Source organism: Megachile rotundata, chromosome 5 (assembly GCF_050947335.1).
Source record: "Megachile rotundata isolate GNS110a chromosome 5, iyMegRotu1, whole genome shotgun sequence".
Taxonomy (NCBI): Eukaryota; Metazoa; Arthropoda; class Insecta; order Hymenoptera; family Megachilidae; genus Megachile; species Megachile rotundata.
Window position 1 is genome coordinate 16,174,670 of NC_134987.1, and position 16,826 is coordinate 16,191,495.

Below are 16,826 nucleotides of genomic sequence, written 5' to 3' on the forward strand. Positions count from 1 at the left end.
TTACCGCCGTAGTGCTTGCAAACGGTATCCAGTTTTAATTTACATGCTCGGTATTTGATGTTGTATCGAGTTACGTTTTGCTGGCAGGCTCACATTCGTTGAAAATTGCAAAGTAAATAAATTCCCTCGTACCATTAAATGCAGATCCTTTAAAAATATTTTCAAAACCTGGGATTTATGAAAATATAAAACAGGATTTAGAGGATCAGTTTAAGCTAGGTAATCTAATACTTCTGGTTCTTGATTTCATTTAATATTTCTGGGTCTTGCTTTAACCTAATACTTTTATTATTGATTTCATTCAATATTTCTGGTTCTTGCTTTGATCTAATATTTCTGGTACTTACTTTAACCTAATTTTTCTGGTTGTTGCTTTAACCTAATATTCCTGGTTCTTGACTTGACCTAATATTTGTCGTTCGTGCTTTAACCTAATATTTCTGGTTGGTGCTTTAACCTAATATTTCTGGTTCGTGGTTTAACCTAATATTTCTTCCATTTTTATGGGTCTTGTTTTTATTTATTCTTTAACAGTGTTATACTGATCTTTTTCTACATGCTTACTTTTTATCTTGCCACGTATACTGCAATTGTTGGGACCATATTTATAAAATCTTGAAGGGTAGCTGATAACTACTGATTAAGAAAGAAAACTACACAGAATCTCCATTACCCCCATAAAGTATCATGTTGATGGAGTCCATTTTCAAACGTCCCACGTCGAAGAGGCTTTATTTCGAAACTAAAGACACGTTGCCCGAAAGGATAACATTTATCTAGCCACTTAACCATCTTGTGGGGTGTACCTTAAGCGTTTTCCAATGCATAGCTACGAGCTAAACGAGACGTATCCTTCCAATCCCTTAACCCTATTTCGATCCCTGTTCGCCAAAGCTTGTCGATGCTGCGATCAAAATGTGCAACCATCCTCCATTTATACTGCACGCTTATAAGTAATTTTACAAAAAGACCAATTCCACAAGTAAGAAGACATCATGCGTCGAATACCACGCGTCGAATTACCACGCGTCGAATTACCACGCGTCGAATTACCACGCGTCGAATTACCACGCGTCGAATTACCACGCGTCGAATTAGCACGCGTCGAATCACCATGCGTCGAATTACCATGCGTCGAATTACCACGCATCGAATTACTACGCGTCGAATTACTACGCGTTAAATCACCACGCGTCGAGTCACTACGCGTCGAATTACCACGCGTCGAATCACCACGCGTCGAGTCACCACGCGTCGAATTACCACGCGTCGAATCACCACGCGTCGAATCACCACGCGTCGAATCACCACGCGTCGAATCACCACGTCTCAAATTATCCACGCATCGAGTTACCCACGCGTCGAGTCACTACGCGTCGAATTACCACGCGTCGAGTCACCACGCGTCGAATTACCACGCGTCGAATCACCACGCGTCGAATCACCACGCGTCGAATCACCACGTCTCAAATTATCCACGCATCGAATTACCCACGCGTCGAGTTATCTACGCATCGAATTACCCACGCGTCGAATTACCACGCGTCGAATCACCTTGCGTCGAATTACCACGTGTCGAATCACCACGCGTCGAATTACCACGCGTCGAATCACCACGCGTCGGATCACCACGCGTCGAATCACCACGTCTCAAATTATCCACGCATCGAATTACCCACGCGTCGAGTTATCTACGCATCGAATTACCCACGCGTCGAATAACCACGCGTCGAATCACCTTGCGTCGAATTACCACGTGTCGAATCACCACGCGTCGAATTACCACGCGTCGAATCACCACGCGTCGAGTCACCATGCGTCGAATTACCACGCATCGAATCACTACGCGTCGAATCACCACGTCTCAAATTATCCACGCATCGAATTACCCACGCGTCGAGTTATCTACGCGTCGAATTACCACGCGTCGAATCACCACGCGTCGAATTAATCATCTCATCTTTCCGAAATTAATTTCTGGTGTCAGTTATTGGACCCCGATCTCATTGACGAGATCGAAAGATTCTCGACCCAGTGATCAAACGGAAAATATGAAAGGGTTCATTCGTGGTTCGTGTTTTAAACAGATATGTGATATTTCATACAGCTACAAAAACCACTATGGGATGCTGTTTCATATACTTCCACCGGAAAAATATAATTCATCCTGTGCCTTTGTGTGCATTCAATGTGAAATAAAAACATGACATATTATCGAATAACTGGACAAAAATTTTTAATACCCTTTTTTTGACTGTACTTTAAAAAAAATTACGGTGACAAATTTTAAGGGAATTTTATTTTTGATAATATGAAGTTAGAGGTTTAATTACGAAATTTTATCGATTTATTATAACGTGTTACAAGGATTAATAGGAGGTTTAATTACATCCAGTAAATATGTAGCGAAAAGTGTAGAATGTGGCCATATAACGGGTGGTTCTATTTTTCAAGTTCAAAAATTTGCAACACCTCAAATTTTCAAGTCTCAAGTTTCTCAAGTTACAAATTTCTGAGTAGTCAAAATTAGTACAAAATGTATACAAAAATGATAAACAAAGTAATCAAAGATCGCATAAAAACAGAGGCAATTCCCTCTACTTTTTACCGCAGTCAGTTTGAAAAACGCCGTCGTAAAATAAGAATACTTCTTTTTGGCGAGTTTATACTTGGCCAGACTTTCTCTGTTTTCTCGTTGCTCGAGATCTGAGTTTGACGTCTGGCGGTTATTCGCGCCTGTCAGACTTCGTATAAACTCCACGCTTGTCTGAAACAGAGAAGCGTCTTCTTTCAAACACGCTTCGAAACTTTCCATGACTTTAGTCTGAAATAAATTTCTTCTTTATCGTGACCACGATTACCTGTCCAAACATTATTATACTCTCGTGTAGTTATTTTCCGTTTACCCGTTATTATACATCCATATATACTACAATCACGATAAGCGTTTCGTTAATTCTAAAATTTGTGCAACTTACAGAATCTCCGAGTACCAAGAAAACACAGCGAAATTCGTGCTGATAAGGAAAATTCAGTATGTTCGGTGGTCGGACTTATCAGTAGTTTTACGACGACTCGAGTCGAAGATTTCAGGTAGAAATCGAATGTCCGATATCTCGACGTCAAAAATATCCGCGAGTTCTAGAAATTTCTCGACGAGCTCGAGGGTGAATTTTGTTCGTCGAAAGATCTCATCAACATTGTCCCGTTTAAAAACCGTTCGTAGCCACGATATCTAACGTTCGATAAGTTCTCTCGGAGAAAAAGTTTACCGGTTTCTTTTTCGAGAAATCTGACGTTCCCGGTACGATCGCCGTCGGGTCTACGGTTATTAATTACACGATCTGGTTGGTTCGTTAATTGAAGACAAACTTTCGACTCGCGGGCAAAAACAGGCAGACAATTAAGAGAAATATAGCGACGAGGTAGGCGTAGTCAGCGGATATCGTCTGCCCTTTCGAGCCACTTCTAATTATTAACGACCGCAATTACTAGGGTGTTTCCTGTGATAACATCTCTCTCGTAGCCGTCTCCGAGTAACTTCGTACCTAGTCACGATAGATTTACAGGATCTTAATGTATGGCAGGTAACTTGCACGGGGTAATAACCTACTGTTTCAAATGTTTGTACAGGGTGTTTCATTTATCTTCAACATCTTAACCCTCGGGGTACTTCGGATGCACGTTGTACTGAACCGCGGAATTACCAGGTAATTGACAATCACTTTTGTTACTGTACATCTTTTGGGAAAGACTTCGTGAATTTTCAGATTACTGAACTAGTAAATGTAATAGTGTGATTAATGGATTGTTAGACTTAGTTTAATAACTCCCTAATTCCCTAAATCCCAAAAGTTCTAAATTCCTAAATCACATTGAATTAGCTACGCGATGAATCACCACGCGTTGAGTTACCACGTGTCGAATTACCACGCGTCGAATCACAACGCGTCGAATTACACACGCGTCGAATTACACACGTGTCGAATCTCCACGCATCAAATTACTCACGCGTCGAATCACCAAGCGTCGAATTATCCACGCGTTGGATTACCCACGCATCGAATTACCACGCGTCGAATTACCCACGTATCGAATTACCTACGCGTCGAATCACCACGCATCAAATTACCCACGCGCCGAATCACCACGCATCAAATTACCCACGCGTCGAATTACCACGAGTGGAATCACCACGCATCGAATTACCACGTGCCGAGTCACCACGCGTCGAATTACCACGCGTCGAATCACAACGCGTCGAATTACACACGCGTCAAATCTCCACGCATCAAATTACCCACGCGTCGAATCCCCAAGCGCCGAATTATCCACGCATCGAATTACCCACGCATCGAATTACCACGAGTCGAATCACCACGTGTCTAATTATTCACGCGTCGAATTACTATGCGTTGAGTCCCTAACTCCGTAAATTCCTAACTCCTTAACTCCCTAAATCTCCAAATCCCCAAATCCCCAAATCCCCAAATCCCCAAATCCCCAAATCCCGAAATCCCTAAATCGCTGAATCCCTAAACCCATAAATCTCCAAACCCCAAATCCTCAACTTCCCATCCTCCAAAACTACCGCCCTAAAATTCCCAAATTCCTCACATAACCCTCCAGCAATTAGCGTATCATTAATACTACTTTCCTGCCCATTTTTCACCGTCAATTATTTATCCATTGTATATTAAATACTTGACGAGGGTTAACAGTGGCCGCCAGGCAGTCAAGGACGTATCAACGAAAGGGCAAATCATCGTCGAATGAAAATCGCGAAAATCAGAGAGAGTAACCGAGCCGCTTTAGAAATACGAGACAATGGTACGTGGAAACGGACGGGTTCACGCATTCCTTTCTCTTTGTGTCAGACTTTTACCGCGGTTGCTTCGTACATCCTCCTCTTCGCGATGTTTGTTCGAGCGGAACGCTCGCGGCTAGACGGTTCTCCCGTCAAGATTTTTGAATACCTATTCGTGATTAGCCCTTTTTATCCTTCTCCCTCTACCTCTTCCCACTGACCTCTTTTCCTGTTGCTTTTGAACTACCTGTGATATATGTTTTTTTCAATTTCATGTACTTGAATCTTGCAATCGAACGAGTGGTTTCGATGCCTTCGAATCGTTGTAATTTATTTTAGATACGCGCGAATTCATGGACTGGTCTTGATATTACGTTACCAATATTTGCAGCTTTTTTATTTCAGTTATGGTTTAATTATGCATTTTGTAAATTGATGTCCGTTAATATTTTTGTGTAATTATCTGATATTATTCCGGAGCAGTAATTTCGATCCACATGCGTAATGTTAGTTAATTAAATTATTTGAGATAAAATTTTTAACGAGAATGCAAATGTACGAGGATTGATAATACGTAATATTTATTTAACGCGGTATAAACAGCGTTATGTACGAGTGAAATGTTGCGTTACTCGCGACACCATGTTACGGTCGCAGACTTAATTTCTATTTAATTGTCTTTTATTATCATAATATTCTTTTGCTTTTGTGTTCTTCAATACATATTTTACATGCCATTATCTTTTGTTTCGTTGCACAGATGTAACGCTGTCAGTGTTATGCTGGTTTTATTGTAATGTCTGACTACTGTCGGGTCTGACCATTTTTACGGTTCTACTACTTAATTGGTTAACAGGTTGCTTCGCTATGTAATAATATCAATTAATTAAATTAATCATATTAACTATTTTGATAATATCAATCAACATAATAGTATAAGTAAATTAACTTAATAATATCAGTTAATTTAATAGTAATAGTTGCAAAGTAACAGTAGCAAAAATTAATCTCCAACCCCTTCGGGAGCAAACTATTGGCTTGTTACCTCGTTTCCCATCAACTTTCGATCGCACCAATTTCTTAAGAAAGGTGCTAATCCGACACGAATTGAAGAAAAGTTCAAAGAATCACGAGAAAGGTAGAAAATTGACGGAGACACGGGAGAACGTGTCCATTTTCTTCCTCAAATCTCGCAGCCACTCGCAAGCTCTTCAATTAAGAACCGTGTTCTCACACGGTTCTCATCCATCAGCTTAGTTCAAAGGAACTCAACAGCAAATAAAAGAAAAGTCTCAGGATCGTCGTGTCACCTCGAACACTGTCTGAGTGTTCTCGAGTATCCTTCCGCACGAATTTCTCGTGCTCAAAAAATGAAACTTTTCGTTACCGAAGCATCGTTATTGGGTAAGAAGTCGAAAGTATAGATTCGACGACTTTACCTTCGAGCATCGTAAAAAGGGGGACGAACAAAAACAAAGGAACGGTTGGGAGAAGAAAGACGAAACGCAGGAAAAAAGTGAATTCTCTGTTGCTGAATGAGCCCTTTTCTATCGTCGCCACGCTCCGTCGATCGATTCTCTCCCTTTTTACCCTCTCGTCTTCTTTTTCATCCCCCTGTTCGTTTCTTCGTCCGCTCCTCTTCAACGTAATACGTGGCACGAAGCCCCTTTCCGGTTAACCACCTTGGAAAGATGCTGAATACGCGCGATATTTTTCCACGATGGCGCAGTCGTCTGACCGGAAATTGGCAGGCTTTACGTGCGGTCGAAAGCGATCGTACGTACACGTGTATACGAGCGTGTAAAACCCACGGAGATGTTCTAACAAGGACCACCTGCAAATGAAGCTTCTTACAAGCTCTGCGTGAGTTGCATGCGAGACGTCATTACGATCAGACTGTTGACTCAAGACACTAGGTTTATGGACGCCAAAGGATACTACCTCCGCATGTATTTCTTTATCCTGCAATTTTTATTCTACCTGACAATTCTTGTTCGATCTTGAAACTTTTTGAGTGCTTTAACGTCGAGTGCAACAAATTTCCTTTAATGTAACATACGATTTTTCATTGTAAAAGATTCATGTGAAATTGAACAGGATTATACTGAATATCAATTACATCAGAATATGTATGTGGTCAAATGAATAATGTCCGAATAGCATTACCATTAATTTTGCATATGTCCACTTGCTGCAAGTAATTGGACACTTAACATGGTTAATTTAACATGAGGTATACATATGATAAATGTATACATGTGACAAGTGTAGACATACGATAAACGTATACATATGACAAGCGTATACATATGACAAGCGTGTACATATAATAAGCGTATACATATGACAAGCGTATACATATGACAAGCCTACTCTTATGACAAGCCTACACATATGACAAGCTTACACATATGACAAGCCTACACATATGACAAGGCTACACATATGACAAGCCTATACATATGACAAGCCTACATATATGACAAGCCTACACATATGACAAGTCTACACATATGACAAGCTTACACATATGACAAGTCTACACATATGACAAGCTTACACATATGACAAGGCTACACATATGACAATGCTACACATATGACAAGCTTACACATATGACAATGCTACACATATGACAAGCCTACACATATGACAAGGCTACACATATGACAAGCCTACACATATGACAAGCCTACACATACGACAAGCCTACACATATGACAAGCCTACACATATGACAAGTCTACACATATGACAAGCCTACACATATGACAAGCTTACACATATGACAAGCCTACTCATATGACAAGCCTACACATACGACAAGCCTACACATACGACAGGCCTACACATATGACAAGCCTACATATATGATAAGCCTATACATATCACAAGCCTACACATATGATAAACATATACATACACCTCAGTTTTACAACAAGAATTAATTTAAATAAAAAATTTTCAACAAACACGGTCGATGACGCTAATTGTACGTGATGCGCAGAATTTCAGCGTGGAAAAAGTAGCACGGATGAAACATAGCTCAAGAAGCTAGTTAAGCATTCTTATTAATGTACTTGGTGCACGAGGTTCAGCTGCACGGTCCTGAAATATTTTAGCGCGTGTCGTGGCACCGAGCGAGAGGAAGTGGCAAAGTGGCGGTGAGACGGGGCCGGAACAGAGGAAAAAAGCATGAAAAATCACACCTATTAATAAGGCCATGGCAAAAAGCTTACAGCCTGCTTAGCCGACAAGCTGCACGTCGAGACTAAGCGGATAGCTTTTGCAGTTAGGCAGCCCGTGATGCAATATCTCGGATGTCGGCTGTGCAAGTAATTTTCTAGAGAATCCGTTTTTCGATGTAACGCGTATCTATTCTAGAAAAATTTCTTAAATTATTTCTGCATAATGTTTTATAAATTGAAGGATATACCAAAAGTTGCATACATGAACATGGGAAATATTTCCCTTGAATGTTTCTTTCAGGATCGAATAGTAGTTAAATTTTATTCTTTTCAAAGGATATTAACTACCGATAGAGTTCTAGTACGTGTCTGCTATCGATTCATTCGAGCTGCCCTTTCATTTAAACAGACAAGAGTTTTCATGCAAACATTTTTCCCAATAATCTCCAAATATCGGCAACGAAATTCCCTGGATACACACGCAATATCGACAGAGAAGTCTGATATTCGTTCAATTAACGAAGAATCCGCGTCGAGTTTAGGAAGCAGGTACGCGTACGCCAGCCACGTCGATCATAAATTTCAACCGACTATTTCGAAGTGGATGCTCGAAACTGTATCTGGCAGACACTCCGGTGCCCTGTGCACCCCGGTAAGCAAGTTTCAAGCCTACTTCGAATACCGTCGAGTGTTCGGAGCGTGCCTCGAGAATAAGGCCACTGAAGCAACCATCAGCCACCCAAAAGGCGGACCCATCGAAACTCGTCCCTTCCTTTCTCTCTCTTTTATCCAAACTTAAATGAATCCGATTCTCTCTTCACTTCCTTTATCTACAGTTTCGCCAACCTTCGGAAATGGTGTTTGGTTTGAACAGATTGAATCAAGGTTAATGGATGAGGGAGGGTCATGTTCGGATAAAATACATTTTGCAAAATTGGAAAACATTTTTCTACTTTTTTTGTCGGTTTTAAAAAATGTAGCTAGACATTCAATTTTCATGTTGTGACAGAGTAGGTATTAGGGGTAGGAAATTAATTTTTGTAGGTTTTTATGGTTTTGTCAAGTGATGTATTATATATGTCATTGAGTAACATATGTGTTCATTAACATAATATATCATCAATCGACTGACAAATTTAATGGATGAGGGAGGGTCATGTTCGGATAAAATCTATCTGTAAAATTGGAAAACATTTTTCTATTTTTTTTGTTGTTCTTAAAAAATGTAGCTAGACATTCAATTTTCATGTAGTGACAGAGTAGGTATTAGGGGTAGGAAATTAATTTTTGGAAATTTTTATGGTTTTGTCAAGTGATATACTATATACGTTATTAAGTAACATTTGTGTTGAGTAACATACATATTGAGTAACATAATATATCATCAATCTACTGACAAATTTAATGGATGAGGGAGGGTCATGATCAGATAAAATCTATCTGTAAAATTGGAAAATATTTTTCAATACTTTTTGTCAATTTTAAAAAATGTACCTAGACATTCAATTTTCATGTTCTGACAGAGGAGGTATTAAGGTTAAGAAATTAATTTTTGGAAATTTTTATGGTTTTGTCAAGTGATATACTATATATGTCATTGACTAACATATGTATTAAGTAACATATATATTGCGTAACATAATATATCATCAATCAAATGAGAAGTTATACCTGAAGAATGACGAAGATTTGAAGAATCCATGCAAAAAAAGGCACACAAAATAATATCAGCAAAAAACTACCCCTTCAACATACAACCTCCCCAAAAAGTTTAGTTAATATTTTATCAAGTGAAACCATTATGTACACGTGTTGTACCATTTTATTGCAATGTAAGTTATATTTAACCTTCAATAAAGTGGAATACAAACGAAAGAGCAATCTCCCCATAAACGTAAATATGTATCTCGTATTTGCCTATTAAATATGTATAACGATCGATGGAATTGTAAACTTCACTTTACCAAATGCTCTGCATATTTACGTCGTGCATCGAAAAATAATATAAAAACATTACTGCGATAAAAAATTGTATTACGAAGGTAAAAGCTCGGTGCTTTTGTTCAATCGAAAACTTCACGTTTAAAAGTTTTAAAACATCATCAAAACGTCCCGTTTGATCGATGCAGAAAAAATTGCAGTTGGATGAAGCCTGCAGCGCTTTTAACTACCAGAAGAATGATACAAGTATCGGCTGCTGTACTTTGGAAACAAAAGATTTCTTTGAAGTATTCTGCTTCATGAAACGGGAACCGAGGAAGTTTCCTCGACTACAAAGTAATTCGATTGCTTTACTTATTTACCTCGTTAAAGTTACATTTGTTCGTTCTTGCAGCGATTTATGCAGAGATTTATTACAGAAATTTCAAACAGTCTGTAACTTTTATATTTATAAATTTTACAAATTACAAATATTTACAAATTTATGAAAAAGTAGATGTATAAATTTGGAAAATGAGAATTTTTGTGAAGATTGAATATTTGTACACTGCATCAATATTTAGAGATTGAATAATCGAGTAGCATCGATACGGAAAGCTTGGAGCATTAAATCCATTCTCTTTCTTGTGTCGTGAAATATGCAACGGTGCGTTCTGGGGTAAAAAGATAACAGAAAAACATAAAGAGCATCGCAAGAAGGATATCCGAGGCTGTAGGAAGAGAATACCCGATAGGATCGAGTCCATAAGGTAAATCGAATCTCGTAACGGGGGGTTGGTAACGCTAACAGTCGATAGCTCGATTACCGATGCACCCTTTGGAACGTTTAGTTTCAGCCTGTCTGCTTGTCAAATCTCTCGAATAACCGTTTCCTTTCCACGGTCCCAATCGCGTCTCCTAATATCGTCAGACTGGAAACGAGGAAGAAAATCGCATCCTCCCGAAGATTGAAAAGTAAAATGAGGCGAGAAGTTGGTGCCTGGAAAACGAGAGGCCCAGACAACGGTGTCGTAGCTTAGGCAGGAAACAGCAAGAGACAAGGGGTTAGGGTAGTCGAGAATAAAGGAAGAGAAGTGTCGACGGGCCGAATAGATGGAAAATCTAAGAAAAGAGGGACAAGGTGAAGCATTTCCCCACGGGTCGTCATTCGAGACTCTCGGGGATTTCTCTTGGCGTCCAGATTAAAGGAAGAGTACCGACGACGACCCTTGCGAACCGACCAGCCCTTCTCCATTTTTCCGTCTGTGTGTGTGTACGTGTGTCTGTCTCGTGGAACGCCGGAATTTCGTTACAATGGAAAGAGCAAAGGAGTATAGCAATCTCGGGAAAAGGTTCGTCGGTCGCAACAGGAGCTAGAAATAAATAGAGACGAGATGGGAAACGGCTGGGTGGCGCCTGTTTTCGACCCCGTAACGAGTTTTTACGTGTCGGCGAATCAGGGGTGCATAGACCCTTGGTCCGTTCGATTCCTTCCACGCAACACACCCTTTCCACCGGTCTCGAATATTTATTAAACCATCGTCCGGGTAAAACCGGGGAAACAGAAACGTGCCCGGTGTTTTATGGCACAATCGATTTATGCGCTACCGAATCGAATTCGACGAACGTCTGTTTATTGCACGGAAAGCTGCTTCAATTTCATTCATTTTTAGTAGCCTGAGACACCCCGTTCGGTTAGATGCTCTTTCGATTGCCGAAGTTTAGATAATTTTATTGGCTCTGGCATGCTTCTATCGATTCGAGGTGCCAGCGTGAGTTACGTTACCACAGTACAAAAAGTATTACGTCCTTTAGTATCTATTTTTAAGCTACTTACACTTCGATGAAAGTTCTCTACAAAGACAGCACCATAAAATATCCGTAAATAAAAATTTACCACGTACAAATAATATATAGAAATTCTCTTCACTTTTTTTCATTGTAACTGTCATCATAAATGAGTTTTAATGGCGCAACATAACTCTGTATATTTTAAACAGAAGGAAAAAATTCGAATGTTATATTAAATAAATATAAATTATCAACAGAGTTTCTCCGTTTAAGAAAAGGTGGGAACGGCCTTATTAAAACGCGCAAAACGAGTTAATTACGATTTATGAACAGCTGGAATTACATTAATTTAGTGTCAATAGAGTGAAACGTGGCGAGATTCGTTCGAATTACATTTCGATTCGGACGAACTTTGCAATGCAAATGTCCGACCCCTTTCCGGCTACCAGATTAAATCCGAGCCACGAAATAATGATCCAGAACGATATTTAATATCGGGAATATACAAATTTGTATTAGCGTCGTTATCTACGCTACAATGGGCCGATTCTCGGCCGCGACGTTAATGAATCGCGCAAAGGAAATCGATAGAAAAATGAACGAACAGGAATGGAAAAAAAAAATTGTAGCGAGCCGTTCGTTCGGGGCAATAATTAATTATCGCACTGGTGACTCGGCGTTGTTCCGTTAAAATTAACCCAATTATTGTCGCAGCTTGTGTCGCAGTTTTCCATAAACGTTCCACGATAATTAATCGAGCTCTCCGTTAAGAAAAACAAGAACCGCCTTAATTGAACTAACGAGAACGTTTGTAGTGGTTGGATTAATAGATTTCGATCGATTCAACGGATTTTATGTTTTACGTATCAACTGATACTTCATCGAGGAAATTGAAAATTTAGATATTTAAATGTTCAGAACTTTTTATTCAGCGATTGTATTCAAATGCTGCGAAAATTGTGTAGGGATCTCGGGACATAGCAAGCTTGGGGCGTAGGGATTTCGGGACATAGCAAACTCGGAGCATAGGGATCTTGGGGCGTAGGGATTTCGGGGCGTAGGGATCTCGGGGCGTAGGGATCTCGGGGCGTAGGGATTTCGGGACATAGCAAACTCGGAGTATAGGGATCTTGGGGCGTAGGGATTTCGGGGCGTAGGGATCTCGGGGCGTAAGGATCTCGGGGCGTAGGGATCTCGGGGCGTAGGGATTTCGGGACATAGCAAACTCGGGACGTAGGGATCTCCGGGCGTAGGGATCTTGGGGCGTAAGAATCTCGGGGCGTAGGGATCTCGGAGCGTAAGGATCTCGGGGCGTAGGAATCTCGGGGCATAGGGATCTCGAGGCGTAGAGATCTCGGGGCGTAGGGATCTCCAGGCGTAGGGATCTTGGGGCGTAAGGATCTCGGAGCGTAGGGATTTCGGGACATAGCAAACTCGGGACGTAGGGATCTCCGGGCGTAGGGATCTTGGGGCGTAAGAATCTCGGGGCGTAGGGATCTCGGGGCGTAAGGATCTCGGGGCGTAGGGATCTCCAGGCGTAGGGATCTTGGGGCGTAAGGATCTCGGGGCGTAAGCATCTCGAGGCGTAGAGATCTCGAGGCGTAGGAATCTCGGGACCTAGCAAACTCGGGGCGTAGAGATCTCCGTTAATAAATCATTCGTTAAGCCGTCGTTAATTTGTCGAAAGTGTGGAATTCCAGAGTCAACAGCATAAATCCCACACGTCGCCGACCTTGCAGAATCATTTGTATAGTAGAGGTTTCCGGAAGTCAGACGCGTCTAGTGTGAACAAGTAATTTCACCCTATCAATTAGCAGGTTGTCTGTAAGCAGCCGCAATCTCGTGAAGAGGATTCAGTATTAGTCGTCTCGATGCGAGAAATTCGAGTATGCTATCCCTTTATTCGTGGATCCGACTTAACCGACACCTCGCAGACTCCTATATGCACCGAGCGAAGTGCAAACTATGTATGTTCACTTCTACACATCGACGCACGATTATACTTAGTCTAAGATGATTATTTCGTCGAAGCTATCTAGTTCGGCTGGAGAAACTGTTAAGCCTCCTCGACACTTTACTAAGACCTGGATCATTCTGCAAAATGGGGGATTTAAGAAAATTTCTGCCAAATATCACATTTGATACTTTGATTATCCTGACAATTATATTGTAATGACTTTTATATTGTTATAAAAAATTACCATTTATTTTAGTTAACCCTTTGCACTATGTTGACGAGTCTGACGCACTCGTGACGCACTACTTCATCAATTATGTGATCCATTTTACCAAAAATTTTTGAAATTTTTAATACACTTTAATTTGAAGTCCAAGTCCAATTATTTGCATATATTTCAACTTTCTTTCTCTGTAATATTGTAGCTGCAATTAGCTAGTTCTGGTTGAGGCACCTGACAAATGTCATAGTCCAAGGGGTTAATACTTTGCCGATAATAAATAATTTTGTCGAGATAGTTTGTTCCACAGAAATATTTTTAGATAAAATGCTAGATATATTAATGATACAATAATTAAAAAAAATTCTATGATTTTAACAAGAGTCATTAAGAAATAAAATAAAGGTCGGAAGAATTACGAACGAAAATAGATTCTCAATTTGAATGGAAATCTGGAAGTGCTCACGTAAATTATAAATAAAGATTGTACCCCGAAGGGAATTAATTAAAGGAGTAACATTTACTGGTGCAATTAATCATGACCTAATTACACGATGTCCAACAATTTGGGATTCTGTCAGATAACACTGATTCATGGTTCCCGTTGATATTTCAATATTTTTCCGGGAAATAATTTATATGCAAACTCACCTCGAGAACGTGTTCAGCCTGATTTTCTCGATCGAGTTTCCGGCCACTGGTCGTGATCAAACCTGAAACATAATCGAATCAAATATTATGTTAGGACATTGGACAAAGCGTATTATACGGACGGATCCTATACTATTTTTCAGATTCGTATTCCGGGTCACTGGTTTCATTTATTTTTTAGAGATCAATATAATTAAACAGTGGGGACATATCTTAATAATTAAAAAGAATAACTTTTTTCAAAGAATTATTCTGAGAATCAACACTGTTTATTGTATTCTACATCGAAAACTTTCCTATTAAATTTAAAAATCAGTTAACATTTTCATTTCTCTTTCAAATTAACGCAAACTCAGTACTGTAGATTTAAGAGTAGAAAGATTGCTCCGCAAAGATTGAAACGGTCGACAATATCACGAACAGTTTTCGCATTGCTGTGGTCATATAACGAATTTTCCACGACGAGAGTTAGTCGGCGCATGATAACATTGGTGGATGCAAACAGAATGAATCGGTGCATCGGCCAAGCAGACAGCATCGTCGACATGATGAGAGCGAGAAATGAAAACGAAAAGCAATTATTTAAATGCGTTCCACGCTGCGGAGTTCTATGTTCGTGTTGTATCTCTTCTCCCCACACCATAGCTTTTTTCCGTGTCGATCTTTTTTTCAACACCCTGCGACCTCTCGTTTCTCGCGTCTCGCAATTTCTTGCATCTACAGGATGCTGCACAATTCGCGGGCGTGTGCATTTACATATTAAAAATGTCTCATGTTTTAATTCTGATCATTCTTCATATTTTAACAAATGAATCTAACACGTTCATAATGGATGCTATAATGTTAGGCAATAATAAATGATACGATAATAATATGTAACAGTAATGTAACATATTAGTGTAACATAATAGATGTTATAATAATAGGAAATAATAGGTGCTATAATAATAGGTACATCAGATGTCAATAAAGTTTTACTGCTATTTAATTGTATATTATTTAATGTATTCATAAATAAATAATTTCAATGCACAGCTGTTTTTGTAAACATTTCTTTAGGGCCACCGTGTACATTTCTTCCCACACCATTTCCCAATCCACGTCAACAGTTCCCGCTTTGCCCGTGATTTCGGCAAGAAAAGAGCGCCAGTAGAATGTCTGCTGTTATTACTGGTTTCGAGTCCCAGGACAGAGAAATCGCATTGGCGTGCACTGGGACAATGCAGTTGCACTTGGCGGTCGTGTCGATACCCGATACACTCGATCACGGGATATTTTCTGCACTTATTCCCAAAGCTCGCAGTTGACATCTTACCGCTTCGACGAATCATGTTATTGCGACTATTAGACTCGGTCGCGAGGAAACCACCTAGCACAATATCAATTTTATTTTCTCTCGCTCTTCATTTTTAATGGATGAGACCTTCGAAGTATCATTCGAAGACTTTTCAAGCTCGGAAAAATATATTTAGGTCTCTGCAATAATGTTAAAAATCATCAAGATTAAAATTGCAAGGTTAAAAAGTCACGAACGAAAAAGTTTAAGGTCGTTGCTTTAAATGATCCACAAAAAGTAATCAAGGGAATATGTAATGCAAAGTTGTACTTCTGTAATAATAACAAAGTTAGTAATCTAATTATCGAGCTTGTTTCACCTTGATAATTAACACTGATCACAGTTACTGCGGAACTCGAGCATTCGTCCAAGTCTAACGAGTCCACGAAACGGAAGTTTGAAAATTCCGCGCGAGCGTGAAACGACGAAATTCCGCGGACAGCGACACGGCTTCCACCTAACGTGATTAGTACTTCCTGTCGGGGAAGGAATATAAAATCTGTGCCGTTTGTCGTTGTTACCGGAAGCCGTAGAAACCGCGAGGAAGAAAAAAATGGAGGAACACGACCAGCGGTCGGTGTAGCATATTTTCAGGGGCTTCGCTCTTGTTCCGTCGCTTTCAGGAACGTTTCGTTCAAAAACCGGAAACCGCTCGTGTCTGGCTAAGTCTTTTACCTTGGAGTCAAAAATGTTGTGCCCGACAACTGTTTTAATCCCTATTTGCATCGTGGAATGAGATTACATTGCGAAAACTGGAAAAATGGCGCTTTATTCAATTTTCTGTCTCTGCATTGTTTGCTGGAATATCTTTTGAAGTGGAGAGGAGAAGCAAATTTTGACTGAGCTGTGAAGTACCTGTGAATATTATTAAATTTCAGTGATCAACGAAGGACTTGATTAATTAGAAAAAATTAGAATTTTAAAACTAGTAAAAATTTTGAAATATTACTAACTTG

General features: G+C 39.9%; 1 protein-coding gene across 8 annotated transcripts in view; it reads right to left on the reverse strand.

Annotated features, from left to right (window-relative positions):
- The window catches only part of kug (FAT atypical cadherin kugelei), a 420,874-nt gene that overhangs the window by 34,552 nt on the left and 369,496 nt on the right, over positions 1-16,826 (reverse strand). For all 8 annotated transcript variants that reach the window (XM_076531851.1, XM_076531850.1, XM_076531849.1 and 5 more), the window contains one exon: positions 14,535-14,596. In XM_076531851.1, coding sequence (XP_076387966.1) covers positions 14,535-14,596 — 62 coding nt within the window. The remainder of the gene's footprint in view (positions 1-14,534; positions 14,597-16,826) is intronic.